Below are 15,966 nucleotides of genomic sequence, written 5' to 3'. Positions count from 1 at the left end.
ACGGCTGACCCCTCCGTCCCGTTTCTCCCTCCCTCCCCGTCCTCGCCCCCTCCCCACAGATCGTGTTTCCCGACCCTGCCTCGGACCAGGCGGCTCGCGGGCTCCAATTCGCGCCCCGTCGGGCCACTAAACTTCATTAGCGTGCCCTAATGTCGCTTTAAATCATCTCCTTGATTGACACGAGTTTACTTTCTTGTGCAACCGACAACAGCGATCGACATTTGAGTAGGTAGGCATATTCTAAATTTCTGCGCTGGCTGGAACACCAGCCAAAGTGCGCCGCTTCCTATTTGTCCGTTCCGCCGAGATCCGGAAGTCCTGAGCTCCGGTTCCGCCACTCCAATTCCTTGCCATCCAATTCCTCTCAGCAATACGCCATGCTTCACATACACGAGTTTACCGTGGAGAAACCGCCACGCCAGACTGCAGACCGATGCCGGTGAAGTCCCCGTCTCCTGCAGCAGTCGGCACTCCAGCGTCCACAGAGTCAACATCAGCGGCTCTCGAGTCGTGTGGTCAAACTGACCACTGCGCCGACAAACGTGCTGGCACACACCCGCACACAGACACACAGAGGGTGCTGAGGGGTGGCCCAGGCGGCGCCGGTACCGAAATGGGCGCCGGCGCTCCCATATACGGTGGGTTTGTGATGCAAATTCAACACCGTAGCTTCACACGTCTATCGGTGGGTCCACTCATTTGAAAAACGTTATGGGGATAAACTATGGATGATGACACTATTATGTCGAATTACAAGGGATCGTCTCACAATCTTCTCGTGTAATTCCTCGTTGGAGGGTCTCTTCAATGCCCCATTGACACAGAAACCGGGTCGTGCGGCCTTCACACTGGCGACCGAAGAATGCGACCCCACCACAAGGCAGCCCTGGGCATTGTGCCTGGCCCGGAGGCCGTCTCCTTCCCACCATCAGCGGCTGGAGGTCTCCATCAGCATCACACACCGGTACCACAAACCTTCCCACAACTCTCAGCAACGTTTGAAGTCGCACTGACGTCATAAAACCCTCCCTGGCAGACACGTAACACAGGCTCATCATGGTAATAAGGCTTCCGGCGGTTGGAGAGCCGCCGAGCACACACCCTTCCTTTCCCTTCTCCACCTTGGAGCTGAGGTGTGCCCTGTTCGCTCCGTGGTTTCCTCGAGCTTATCTACAGACACGAGTGTGTTCTAAACAGTCACGAATCCTACCGCACTGCAACATCTGTCCGTCAATATACTCACGAACCGGGGTAATCACTTACTCTCAGTCCAGTACCGTAACCGCATTGAAAGTCACGCATTCACTCGGACCAGAGTCATACACTCTCTCACAGTCTATTCTTCATGGCTGTAACCTGTTCGTTGCCGCAATCCTATTCTGTTTTCTAATGGATGCAACGATCAATTAACAATCAAACGATCAATGTTCACTGTTATCTCTGCTATCATTATTGGATGATACCGATGATAGCGGTGATACTATCCCAGCTCTCACGACATCACAATGATCACGACTTGATTCCCCGCCCCCTGCGGCAGGGTGCGGCGGCCCAGCCCGTGCCACGGTTCAACCCTGACTAATAGCGGCAGGGTGGTTCACGGTCAATGTACTCACGGATCTGGAGGACGGGCCCGAACACGGACGAGTCGTCCACTGTGGAGCAGTTCCAGCGACTGTGCCGGAACTGGTGCTGGCACTCGGCGATTCCGGCCCGCGCGCCGCGACCCACGCTGCTCATGTGGTCCTGTGGGCAAAGAGCCTCAGGTTAGACAGAGGTCAGGGCTGGGGTCAGGTCTGACTCGGGACACGGGCTCGGGACAGGATAGTCAGGTCCGGTCGACTCTGAACTATCGTGGCGAAATCTTTCAAGGGACATGCTGGGTAGAGGTCGATGCATGTGCAAATGCATCCGGCATCAATCCATATCAGCTGGTTGGATCAGAAAATGGTGGCCGTTGGAAGTCCCAACAGCTCTACAGCTACTGGGAAGCACATTCGCCAGACTGAGACCTGCGTGCACCCCCGACTCCACACGGTCCGATAAGTCAGCCTCGGCCCTCAGCCCGGCAGTGAGCTCACCAGGTCTGTGTGGGCGGCCCGCGAGTGAGCAGCGCGTCCGAGCGGCGCGCGGGAGGACGCGGCAGCCGTGCTCCATGCAAATCAGACGCATAAGTATGCACGAATTCGAGTCTTCAATCGAAATAACGAAATGGCTGTCGGTGGGCTCCGGATGATGGACAGACGGCTGTCAGGTGGCGGGGTGCAGGGGTGGCGCGGGGGTGGGACAGACGCCGCAGATTATCAGCGGCCAGGACCGTCGGGGTCGCGGACTCACCTGCCGGAGCTGGCAGAGCTTCCTCTGACCCGGACTGAGGCCGGGGATGCGGCCACACAGCGGAGATGTGCCCACCACGTAGATCTGTGGATTCCGCCAAACGTCCAGACCCTGCATGCCCAGATTCCTGAAACACAGACAAATCCAGGTGTGGGGTAATTCCAGCCGAGGCAAACACTACCAACATGAATGAGCGACTGGAACAATTTTGGAGTCTATCGTTAATGGGATGCACACACGTTGCACCAATACGATGTAGTGAGACGTTGAGTGTTCTCCATGACCGGGGTCAGGGGCCGCGATAGTGTCCCATCGTGTGGTGTACTGTGTGCAGTGTGCACTATATCCCCCAGTCAGTCGACGCCCCTCTAACTGCGACCCAAGAGCAGCCCAGTGAAACACAGCAGCCCTAATCGCATCCCACGCTGGCTGCCGGAGACCGCCACCCCTCCCTGCATCCCTCTCGCTTCTCTCTCCTTTCAGCCGGCTGACTTGGCCAATTACCTGCTCCAAACGGAGCTGCGGAGCCCTTTGAAGGCGGCACGATCCCGCTCTGCGGCTCAATTCGGAGCGACACCGCGTAATACCGGCGCGCTGTCGGGCGAATCATCGCGCCATTAGCCGGCCGTCGCCGCCGACCAGATCGTGATAATTAATTCCGGGCGAAAGTCAAACGGGTGACCGAGTCACTCATCACGGCGGCTGTCCGTCCCAGGACGGCTGTCAGCGCGGACCGCCAGCAGCCGGGGACCATTAGACCGGTATGGTCCGGCCCCGGAACTGTAGGCGGTAGCAGTCTCGGCCGGGAACCATAAGACCGGCATGGTCCGGCCCCCGGTACAGTCGGTGGTGGCGGGGGCAGGGAGCGGACCATTAGACCAGTGGGCGCCGCTCTAACCACCGGCTAATTTGTATAAACATGAGCCGGGCTGTGGATGGGAGGGCGCCACTCGGCGGCGACAGTCGGCCTCTAATGACAGATCGCTGCGCCGCTCCGCTCCGGCCTGAGCCACGTCAGCGGCGCGTCACGGCGCCGCGGCTCATTGAGCAGCCGTCACGGAACGGCCGCAGACCGCGTCATAGAATGGCCTCAGACCTGTCACGGAACGGCTGCGGACCCGTCACGGAACGGCCGCGGACCCGTCACGGACCTACCTGAAGTCGCAACCGCAGTCCAGTCACGGATGATGCACAAATCCTTTTGTCGACCCTTAGACTGCACTGGTCGGTCGTGGGCTCGTGAGAACTAGCTTGTGTCGTGCAAAGCCCAGAGAGGGTCCGTTGTTGACTCTTTGCAGGTCTGCGTCAACGATCGAAGGTGCCGCCGGTTGGGCAGAGCGGAAATGGCCACAGAGGGGTGCAGCATTACGGAAACGACCGCAGTCAATTGCAGCAGGACAGTAACGCTCCGAGTTCCTGCCCATTGCAGGGTGGAGGCAGGAGTGCTCCCGGGCGCCGTAGGGTGAAACGAGCTCCTTCTTCTAGAACGACGGGGCTGGGTTTTGGGCGGCGCATGACTCGACCGGGTGAATTAAACGTCGTTAGCTCTCCAAACTGCCATGCTCGTGCCATACCCCTGCTGTATTTATGCCGTGCCCATCGCCCATGCCGTGCCCTGACCTGTCGTGCTCCCTTCCAGTAGCGGTGCAATGCCGGTGACAGGGCCGTGGGCTGGCGACTGCCTGCCGGGTGGCCCTGTGTGTCAGTGCCCTGACTGGAGCGAGCTCCGCCCTGCCATTGCCGGGGTACGGGAGGGGAGCCGGTGCACCACGAGAGCTATGGCCCCCGCTGACCTCGCTAGCACGAGTCCACCTCGCAGTCTGTGTAAATTGTGCCCGGCGAGCACCGCCAAGGATGAATGAAATCGGCCCACACCGCCATGGGCCAAACACATAGCGCTCGCACTCGTTTCACCTGAAATTCGGTATCTCGAGTGCATCAGCTATTACGAGTATATCACCTTGACCGACACACTGGGCATTTGCATTTTGCCGTAAAACTGGGCCTGTGCCGCGACTCCCACCGCTGGGCCGGCCTCACGGCGCACCTGGGTGTTCCAGGCCCGGTGCCGACATTTGAGCGCCCTTTCCTTGGATCTTATCGACAGTAATGGGGCGTCTCCGATCGGCTTTAGGTGAGAAGCGGGCTGTCCGCGGGGCGTCATTGGCCCGCGTTGGACGGCGTGTCTGCGGCGGCTCCGGAACCATCGACCGACGGCCGATACTATCGCTCGGTGCATCGCCATCTCTCCGAAATCGCTTCACATCGCTATCGCCCAGTCATTGTTCTGCCATCGCACCTCCATCGCACCGGCATCACCGTCTCGCCGGCATATCACTCTTATCATTACCGTATCCAGCTGCATCCGACCGATCTTGCCATCGCTATCCATCGCCTATCTCCGGTCCCACCATCGCTGTTCATCGGCCTAGCAATGGCCAGCCATCAGATCACCCCACCCACAATCGCGGAAGGGTGGCTCGCGATCCGAGCCAATGTCAAACGATTCGGCCTTGCTCCCACCATCGAAGGCAGAGCTTAGCGCGGCAGCCAGTGTAGGCGAATCGGTCCGGGTCTGTCCGACATCGCCCAGTAGCCTGACGCCTGACGCCTCAGCGGGCCGACGACTCGCCCGGTATGCGGACCGTAGCACCCAGCCCAGCTGTCTGACGCCCTGGGCGCGACGAACAGTCGCGACAGGCGTGAGACGGTGGCGTGGGACAGTTGTTCCGACAGTGAAAGTGACACTACACGTCTGCAATTGGACGTGAGGGCGCGCTCTGGCCGTGGTCAGCCCCGGGCGGCGGGAACTTCCACCGACAGAGAGTGCGGCAGCGCCGGCGGCGACCGGAGAGGGATGGCCGAGCGGGCGCTACTGCTCGCTGACACGCCAGGCCGGCTCAATCATGGTGTTTCACTGAGACACAGTCAACGTCTGTGGTGCTCGATGTTTGATGCTTTTTTAATTGGGAGCTTAAATTTTTGGACAGAGATTCCATCGGTGATTATATAAAACTTTGGAACTGATTATGATAGCTTAAATGATTGATGAATGATGGCATAATTATGCGTCATCGGCATGAGCCAAGAAGCAGGCGTCAAAAATGCTTAGTCACAAATCGTTGCATTGCATGTTTAGAGAGGCCTATCCTTTGTTAACCACGCAGTATAGCGGTATGATTTGGCAAATTAACACAGGAGGTAGTAATTGCCTTTTAGCTGCTGTGGATTTCCCTACATTCCAATCCCCACAGATGTTTCGAAAGCTATACCCTTTCGTCAATCCCTTCCTCTTTCTCTTTCCACCCCTTTCTCTGCTTCTTTCTATCCATCCATCGCAAAGTCCGCCCGTCCGTCTGTCCATTCGTCCGTCCGTCCGTCCGTCCGTCCGTCTGCCTCCTCTCCGTCCGTCTGCCTCCTGTCTGTCCGACGGTCCGTCCGTCTCCGCGTCTCTGCGTGGCTCGGCGCGTCTCCCGATGACGGCCGTGTCTCCGGTGTCGGTCCGCTGAGGCGGTGGTGCGCCCCGCCCCCGTCCGTCTCCGCACCGGTACACCGGTGTCACCCGTCTCCGATCTCCCGGCCCACGCCCGCTCCGGGCCGGTGAGATACCATCGCAGGACCACCCCGGCACGCCCGGGCCGTCAGGAGCCGCTAACGGGACGCGGGCTGTCACAGAGACCGTCACACCGAGCTGTCACACTGAGCTGTCACACTGCCGCCCGGTCTGACACGGCCGTTTGGCAGGGTGACACGTGCAGTCTGTGCAACTATAGAGCTTGCCATTTTATGGAGCTGGTACGGGCTTTAGTCTGACACTTTTGATTGCCCCTCAAAAGGCAGTCCGCTGACTGCTAAGAGCAATGCTAGCCCTGGTCTGCACAGTGCACTGCATCTCTCATGGGCTGTGTCGCAGCATGCCTGCGTCGCCTGGCTCCCCCGACCTGCGACGTGACTTGACAAATGGTTCCATCTTGTCAACCCGTCCGCCGGACGCTCCTCAGTGCGTCCTGTGGTGAGGGTCTGTCCAGGTCATGCTCCACCACCGGGCCGCCTGGACACAGCCTGCCGACCGCTGCGGGGCGCAGAGCGGAAGTTTTATTCAGTAGATAAACGATGACGACGGCTAGATTTTTGACATTCTGTAAATGTAACAGAAAGTGATTTAATGTGTACGCTCCTCGTAAGAACGTGGCATTGTGACTAAATTGACGTAGTCTTTTATTGGGTTGGTATAGGAGACGTCATTAAAACTGGCAGATGAGCTGGTTCCCGGTTCATTATCCATGCTAATCAACATAATTCTTTCCAAAAATGTCCTACACACGTCAGAGGCCGTTGCCTTACTCGTTCCGCCCGTAAAGGCCTCTAACCGCGTGACGCGGGCGGTCACATGTTGACACAGAGCTCGCTGTGTCTTTAGCACACCGGTACATGTTTTCATTCATTGGCCGTAATCCTGATTTAAGACGGTGTCGCGGCGACTTTATCTGCAGTGGGGCTCTGAGACAGGGGAGAGACGGGTCCAGATCGGCCCGAAATCGGCCGCAACACCACACACCGTCCGCGGTACCGCAGAGCGGCGGCGAAAAAAGGCACCTGTCACCGTCCGATCTCAACAAATATGGACAGCCAATCAGCCCGGGCTGAGGCGAGAACCAGTCTCCCGGAAACCTGCAGAATGGTTCTGGCCAGAGCCATTCATGACTTCAGCGCTCCTCGGACTGGATTGCGGCTTTACGGGTAACCTCAAGGTGAACCGCTGCTTAGAGGTGTTTGACAATGTCTTTCATCTGGAGCCGCCCATTTTTACATTTAGTTCTAATTTTTCCAAGTTAAGATACCGGTTGAGAGCGGTGGCCGGTAAAACTGAACAATGCACATATATGGATCTCTTTTAGAATGATTCTCTTTTGACTTAGGATTAACGTTTCTAATTAAAATGGTACGGGCTACCGCATTGACCATCAATTAATGCTAAAAAATAGTGTTCCGAATTACCAAGGAAGAGAGTTGGACTGGACTGGACTACTACTTACGTCTGTAGAGTTGGACTGGGCTACGTTTCGAGGTCTTTCATTCCGTGCCACGGAACTCAGCATGTTTACACCCTGCATGACTATTATCATTATGATGGTCTTTGATTGCCGCCCGACGACAAATCGCGACTAGTGACTGACGTGGCGTCACGTGACGTCACTTCACGGGCCTCAGGTGGTGGCTGGAGCCGTCAATAGAGGCGTTAATGCAGCCTGTTGCGATCTGATACTGGTCCTAATGACTTCCTGGCCACCCGTGCGGTCGGGCGGCGAGGTCACGTGCGATCGATCACTGGGAGCTGCCGTCGCAGTGTAATCAGAGTGAGCGGCGTCACTAATCGGCACACAATCGGCGCAGCTGCCGACCGGCCGCCGCGCGCCGCTGAGGTCGGCGGCTGACCTCCGGGTGACCCCGGGTCACACAGGAGACGCCCCAATAGCGCCCGGGGGCACCTCCAGCGCGCCGCCGCGCCAGCCAGGGTGGCCGCGAGGGGCGTTCATTAATTCCGAATTGATTGCGGGTGTGAGATGTTTTGACAGGGCCGCGGAGAGAGTGGGAGGGGTCGCCCGAGTGATTTCGCCCACGTGCCTGGCTGGGCGGCGCGCCGACGGTCGGGGAGCGCCGACTGATGTGCCGTCGATCCTGGGCTGTCGATGTGCCGATCGACTGGCGTCTTTTGTCCGAGACGAGGACAATGGAGCAGCTCCGCGCATGGTTTCCACAGGCACTTATTACTCAAAATGGCCGTTTTTCTCAGAACTGCACTTTGTATTGTTCGCCAAATGTTACCTAATGTATGTACTGATTACATAGTGTGCAGATTTCATCTGATACGAAGAGTTCCTTTTTAATATTTCCTCGATAGTCGATTTTTGGCTTTTTCCCAGCAGCACAAGGCATGCTTTTTATGACAGTTTGACCTGTAGTGTCTGTGGCGGTGTATTATATTACACCATAAGCCATAAAACACTGGCATGTCGCAGATGATTAACATTCGACATGTTACAACATTTGACATGAGTTTCCACGTTTTATTGTCCAAAATCCAAATGCACCATGTAGACTAGATCTACCTGTCGATAATGACTTCATAGCTGCGAGAAACACACCGTAAACATAATGGAGCTGTGGGGATTAGACAATCACCGAACGAAGTGTTCATTTTCCTCGGCCGGGCACAGCCGTACGGACAAAGGGCCATCGATATTGGTGTGCGTAATCCAATCGCTCCGGCTCTCCACTAAATTACAGCCCATCTTCCACCGTTCCTGCGAGCCCCCGGCCGACTGACCCGGCCACCCACCCGTACGATAACCTTTTGGTCCGGTCTGAACATTCCCTAACCAATGGCTCTAGACCAACAATACCGGTCAAAACGCCTTTGATCCTACACTGAATAGATCACGCCTGGTTATTGGCTTGCCTTTCAGGCTTTCCCAAGTCTTGATCCATTCGTGCGTAACTCACGGTCACGTAGTTCTGAATGGCATCGAATAGTCGACTTTAACAAGGAGTTCTTGCTTTATCGTAATTTTTAATTTTGTCTAGGTAATAAGCCATCTAACTATAAGTCATCTAACATTATAGCATAACTTTCTCATCTCGGCCTGAACATTACAAGATGACTGTATGAGCCCTGACGAAGTTGAAAGATTCCTCCCCAAACCTCTCCGAACCTCGCTCCGAATCTCTCCAAAGCTCGCCGGACCACTCCCTAACATCGCTTGCCCTCCCCGAAGCACCACTGGCGGCCGTTTCCGGAGCGGCGCCGGTAATTGCCGGCCGATTTCTCGATCGGCCCTGCTGTGCTGTCCCGCTCGTCTCCGCTGAGATAATGGCCCTGCTACCTGGAGCTGACTTCCTGCACCGCGCCGCCGAACACAATGGCTGTTTACGGGCCGCGCCGCGCGCCGGCGAGCGGCGACCGGCCGACCGCTGAGAGACCGCTGAGAGACCGCTGACCGGCCGCTGAGAGTCGCTGAGAAACCACTGAGACCGCTGACCGACCGCTGAGTGGTGACCAAATTCTAGCGTTGGCCGAGCTCTGAGTGTTTGGGAACACGGCGCAGTACGACTGGAAGCGGCTCTAATTGGGTCGTCGGTCTGTCGACGCGGGCCGGCAGCGCGCCACACGGCGATGGATCGTGTGGTGGAGTTGGAGCGACCACCGATGGATTTATTAGCTGTGGGATTTGACGCCGCTCGTAAGTGAGCATCCGACGGCTGTTTGTTATGATTAGTCGCTCAGAAGCTGAGTATTTTGGTCGGCACTGCCCGCTGTCTGGGTCGAATCATATGCCAGAGAGGCGGAAATGAATCGCGGAAAGCGCTGGGCATTTCCAGGTGAGATCCGATTTGGTCAAAGGTGTTCGTGCAGCTGCACTTTGGGAACTTCTGTGCAGAAGTTCGCGTGAGCAGTCATCCCGTGCTGTGCCGGCCGGGATCGGTTGGTGTTAGTGCTCTGTGCCGGCAGCGGGTGATGCAGTCTCCCGGCCGTCACCGCGCGGCGCGGCGGCCCGAGCCAGGGGGGGGGGGGGGGCTGGGGAGGGGCTGAGAGAGCAGTAGATGCCGACTGACGAGAGAGTCGCTTAGAAAACACTATGATGCCCAGCGGAACTAGTTGCGAGTGACAGCCGACGAGCGGCACCGCAGCGGCTTCATCAGAAGTGAGCCGTTTGGAGCCAGCCGCTTGTGGTTCATATCAGAGCCATTTGCATAACATACTGTAACGCTGTTGTAGACACTATCGGAGCAGTTCATACGGTCCGCCGACTGGCGCTCGTTATAAGACAAATGGAGCGGCGTAACTCATCCCGTTCGGACATAATCGGGTGAGGAGATGGGGCGTGATCTGGGCAGGCCGAGCCGCCGCGCCGCGGACTGGCGGTCACGAGTGCAAGGTCGGCCGTGCTGGGCTGGGGAGGCACGCCGCGCCTGCCAGAGCACCTGGGTGGTCGCTGCGCCACTGTACGGCACTGACGGCGCCAAATGGTGCGATGATCCCGATACACCGTGCTAGAAATGCCCCGAGCACTGTGTCAAACCGAATGCAGGTACGGGAGCACGGAGTTCAGCACCATGTTTTAACTCTGCACCGACAGAGAGTGATTAACGATACATATTGTTCTCTGGTTTCTCGGCTGCCGCTACAACTCAATCGAATGCCCACCTTCCATGGCGCATAATAGACTGGTGTAAATGACCGAAACAGACTGGTGTAAATGACCGAGACGCTGCCGCTGCCGCAGTTGGCGCTCCCCTTCCCTGCGCCTGCCGTGCCAAACCTTACCCCCGGCACCGTGAGCCCCCGGTACATTGGAAGCGGAGGGGAGCGAACCGTGAGCCTCAGTCACGACACGCGCCAATCGGTCTGGGAAATCGATACTGATCGTACATACCACCGAGGGCACCCTAGTGAGGACCTCTAAGTGGAGCCACCCCGGCGGTAGTGGACACGTGTGAGGGCTGAAGCTGCCCAGAAGTAGCCGATGTAAATGGTTGAAGTCACGAAATATACCGGATAGCTTGTTTCCACTTCGGTGCCTCTGGTTTTACTAGTAAAACTCGGGGTGTAATTGCATGTCAATGCCCGGTGCACGTTTCGGTAATCCGGTCTGTGTGTTTACGGTGGTTATGCACGGTCCAGTAACCCCCCGAGTTACCTCCGCACCCTCACCGGACCGCTGTGGGAACCAAATCAGAGCTCATCACCCAGCGGCCGGCCGGCGGGTCTCGCGTGGGGCCGTATCAGATACATTCCGGCACGATCGGCCCCCGCTGGATTAGGACTCGTGGCGCGGCGCGGGCATCAGTGCCCCGGGTAATTGGATTCGCGTGCCGTCGGGCGCAACAGTCCGCCGGTGTGATGCATATTGCACGGCGGGCTCTGCCGGCCGTTACCACGTCTTAGGCCGGCCCCGAGCCAGGGCCAGTGGGACGCTTGAGGTGTTTCATTCCCGATATATCACACCCAGGTAGGCGATACGGCCCGACTTTTATGTCTTAACTGTAAATGGGGGAGACGAAACATCGCTATTTATGGGTTAGGACCTGAGTGATAACGACGCTTTGATTTTATTTAGGGTTTCTTAATCTTTCACCAAGGCAGAAATCGATGGCGCAAGACTGCATACTTATACCGCTTTCTTCATCCATGTTACTGGCGCCGATTTTTTTAAAATCAATTTATATTTTTTTATACGGAATATGGGCTATTGCTGTTTGTACGATGGTGAAAACAGCTATATTTAAATGCGTCGCACATGGGTTGGTTTCAGTAGCGGCGGAACACCTTCAACTTTAAGGGGGGGGGGGGGGGGTCACTGCCGACTTTTGGTCCCATTCTTTCCATGCAGCGCCCATAGGGCTAATGTTAAAATGGCAAAATCAAAGGGGGGCACGGTGCCCCGGTGCCCCACCTCCCCCCGTTCAGCCACCCATGGTTGATTTCTGCAAACCTACATTAAAAATGTCCTTATTGCTAAGAACAATGTTGATGTCTTTCAAATACCTACGGTGTGATGTAATATGTGCTCAGCACACGCTTATGACGCAAGCTATTCCAAGAAAATGTCCGTAGAGAACACAAGAACATACATATAAAGCCGAATAACTGCACATTCAAAACTCTTGCAGTGTTCCGAGAAACTCGGACGTCATTGCCGTGGGGCTTGGGAAGCAAGGGATCACGATGATGAGATTCAGCTGTCGACCAGGTGATCAAGGTCGTGAATGTTGAATTACAAACCTGAAGCTACAATTCTTTTGCTTCTGCCTGCTGCTCCCGGACGGACTCCCTCTGCTGCTGATCGGCTGCCCCTGCTCGGCTCCCTTCCTCCGGAGCTGCCGCGTCACGGCAATCGTACCGAGTGATTTGTCACGCCGTCATATTACTCGCTCTAACGGGCCGGCCGGCGTGCCGACCCAGCTCAGAGCTGAAGACCATGTCACGTCGCCGCTAATGCGCCCTCAAACGCGTGTCCACACCCGAATAATGACATTAATTATCGTTATCTTAACTTAATGAGGAGTGACTTTTTACGGCGCGGTAAAACACGAACACGATGTTATCCGCTCTCGGCCGGTCGTGTTTTTACCTTTCCTAGGGATCTTTACGGCCTGGGCCGGGTAATGTGGCTGCAGGGGCCGCTGCCGCGGATTCTCCTTTACCCCACAGAGTCTGCTGATGTGTAACCCAGCGCCGGCCGCGGCATTGCGTGTGTCGCTCGGGCCGATTCCACCTGCCCCGAACGCTCTTCGGCCGCGGCGGGTCGCGGCGCGTCCGATCCGGCCCTGCACCCCTGTCACAAATCATCAGCGCGACTGAATATTGCATGACGGCCATAGGCTGCCTGTCGGTGGACGGCGCTTTGCCGCTGCCATCAGCCGCGGCGCGCTTCAAGCAGGCCGTAAAGAGCCAGCCGACATCCCTCCGAGCGTTAGAGGCGGCGACACGCCGATCGCCGCGGTCGTAAACCCGGCGCGGATAGACCGCGTCGGCCGGCGCCGGCGTGCCGTGTTATCCCACACCGATACGCACCCGGCGCCGTGACACTGTGTGCAGCCGTGTTGGTACACTGAGCTGTGATGACTAGCCGAGCGGGTCGGAGCGGGGGTCTCGGTGAGCGGAGGAGAGGACAGATGCGGCGCCCAATGCCTATCGACCAGCGGCTGCCGGTGAAGGGGACCGATAGAGAGCGGCGCGGCCGTTCGACACGCCAGGCCGGCTAATTACAGGCCCCGGCGCCGGCCGCGTCACACACAGCAGCTCCGACACACCGCCACCGTGAGGGAGGGCGGCAGGGGCGCGGAGCAGTGACAGACGGAACTGTAGAACACCAGACGGTCCCAGAGGACACCAGACAACAGACGGTCCTAGAGGCATCAGACAGTCCCTGGGGACATCGAACAACTGCCCCAAATGGTCTCAGACTGTCCCAGGTGCAGGCCCAAATGGTCCCAGACCGTCACAAACTGTCTTAGACGGCTGCGAAAGTCTTAGACGGTCGCTAGAGGTCCTAGCTAGACGATATCAGACAACTACAGACGATACCAGACGACGGCAGACGCCAGCGCCGGAGAAAGGTGACGTGACAGCGGCCAGGACACGTCCGATAACACACGTGAACAAGGCCTTACCTGTGGCGACACGCAGCTGTGCGAGTTTTTACAGCGGTCACATCTCTCCACATTCACTGCCACTCTCGCTATGATAATGGTGTCAGTCCATGGACACCCGAGTCTGGTTAACAGCGTGCCGGCACGGATGTGACAGTGACAGACGCCGCCTGTAGTCGCGGCGGCCGGCTGTCCGCAGGGTTTCACGCACGCTGCGCCGCTGACGATCGCCGTGACCACATTGTCGGCCGTGACGACAGCTGATAACTCTTTGTCGATCACTCCTGAGTCGCTCCTGAGGCTGTCGGCGCTGACAGGCTGCTGTCGGGATAGGGTGGTTCTCCGGGCCGCGACCACCGGCTACCAGAGGTCCGGGGCTCCAGCTGGGCGACCTCAGAGAACACGAGCCAGGTCATCTCCATAAGCAGTGGGGGCAGTTTTGCTGAACATCTGTTAGACGAAGGGAGCGCGTGCAGACAGACGCAACTAGTGGACGTGCAGGAGCTCGGCGGAGGTGAAGACTGCAACGCACACGAGAGACGTAATTGAATGTTACCCTGTCCAATTTACGGCAGGGTGCAAACTGAGCAAACATTTCTCATCTCGAAGCATCCGGACCCTGTGGAGCAAGACGTAGAGACCGGCAGCCGATATCGAGATTGCTCGCGTCAATATGTTACCATCACGGATGTTTGTGCCGTAAATTCCCTGCCTGCGAGGGTTCGGGGGTCAGATTAGAGCTGTTCCCGGCTCCTTCTGCATTATGCAGTCAGAAACACTGAGTATCACGGCCGCAGCCCATTGATCACTGACCCTCGGTGCGTCACCAGTTCAACCGCAGAGCTGGCTGCCACGGCCACTGACGATCGGTGACGTCAGGACATCTCACCCAGCCATCAATCACCGGAGATTATCCTCGTACAGGGAACCGGTGCACGCCTCCCGGCGAACTGTGCACCGGGCAGATGATCCGCGCCGGCCCCGGACGGACAACTTGTTAACAGGGCCGGATCGAGACCGTTTCCCTGGCTCGGCCGTCCTTGCGGGTCGGAGATTACCGACTGCTGTGGCGAGGAGCGGGTTCCTCCGCCGAGCCCGTTCACCGCCCGCCCGGTGGGGTCGGTCATTCGCCGCGTCGCTCGGCTCCCCACTCTGATTGCCGCGGGCGCGCCCCGTCGGCAGTTTGCGCTCCACGGAGCTGTCGGTCGTCACACCCCCGCTGGCACCGACACTTAGCGGCGCCGTCAGCCGCGACCATCAGCCGCCGGGCCGCCCGCTGACCAGCCCCCGCTGAACGTTGGGGATACCGCCGGCGGACGGGTGTGGGGCGCCGACTCAGCCGGCCAGTTGGAACCGACGAGGCGGAAACTACAGATGTGCGGAAACAAGACGTTATAGTCCTTCCGGTATGTGCTTCATGCATTTTGGATTAATTCCAGCAAACTTAAAACTATAAAGCGCCAGCAAGTTTGAGCACTACATCCTGTTATGGATTTGGTACCGAGTGTCTCACTAAATCTTTTATAATAAAACAATGACTTAAAAAGTGATAACGCATCTTTCCAAGTCGATTATGCATAAAAATTTATCACAATAGCCCAGCAAGGCGTTCAAAGGCTAACACGGGCTATTTTCTACCAGTCTGCCCACTCGCCTGCCGCGTTCTCCGCAGTGGGCCCGCGACTCGGCGCCGCGGCCCGCCCCGCGGCTCCCTCCATCTCCACAGTCCGTCTGCGTCCGACGCCAAAGGGCCCATTTGTCTCAATGCCGGCCGAGCGGCAACAATTTATCATCCTCCTCACCAGTCACATACACTCGGCATAAGCGCATTGCGTTAATAAATGAATTGATCCTTTGACCGGCCGAGCCTTGACCTGTTTGCACATCGTCTTACAAACGACTTGAATTGTCAAAGTAAATTGCTTGCGAAATGACAATGGAAGCCAAATGTATGGCTTACAAGAAACGTGTTATTGCAGTTGTATACATGACAAATATTGCAGCTTAATAGCTGGTCATAAGTTCCATATGGCATATTTGAGTAATGGCGGTAATCAAGATTGAGATGTTAGCCTGCGCCCACCGAGAATGGAGATCATGGCTTTATCAGGCAGAATGCAAAACGAATATCAATGTTAAAAATGATTTGAGCCGTGCAAATTTCAGATGATGCACTTAGTCGAACGAAACAGCTGAATTGTCGATGTGTGAAGACATTCGTACCAGTTGGCCGGAGGCTGTCGTTCCAAAGCGACTTTAAGTCTCTGTTAATGTCGGGAGTTGCGGCCGTTCTACCAACGCTTAGCTTAGCTCGCGGTCTGTAACATACAACGACAAGCCTCAGCAGCCCGGTAGCGTTGCGCTTTGATCTATTCTTACCAACTCGCCCAGCTCGTCCGTCTCTGCCGCCGGTATGCACACCGCGCTACCTGAGCCACGTCCGACGCATGGCCGAGCAAACGGCACGAGACGCAT

The 15,966-nt window shown here is 57.0% G+C and overlaps 1 protein-coding gene across 1 annotated transcript in view; it reads right to left on the bottom strand.

Annotated features, from left to right (window-relative positions):
* The window catches only part of LOC122366776 (protein Wnt-5b-like), a 29,957-nt gene that overhangs the window by 13,173 nt on the left and 818 nt on the right, over positions 1-15,966 (bottom strand). Inside the window, exons 2-3 of the mRNA XM_043339342.1 lie at positions 2,338-2,464; positions 1,617-1,746 (exon numbers count right to left, since the gene is read on the bottom strand). Coding sequence (XP_043195277.1) covers positions 1,617-1,746; positions 2,338-2,464 — 257 coding nt within the window. The remainder of the gene's footprint in view (positions 1-1,616; positions 1,747-2,337; positions 2,465-15,966) is intronic.

Source organism: Amphibalanus amphitrite, unplaced genomic scaffold (genome assembly GCF_019059575.1).
Source record: "Amphibalanus amphitrite isolate SeventyFive unplaced genomic scaffold, NRLGWU_Aamphi_draft 000830F_arrow, whole genome shotgun sequence".
Classification (NCBI taxonomy): Eukaryota; Metazoa; Arthropoda; class Thecostraca; order Balanomorpha; family Balanidae; genus Amphibalanus; species Amphibalanus amphitrite.
Note: the sequence above shows the minus strand (reverse complement) of the source record. Positions and strands in the feature narration are given on the sequence as shown.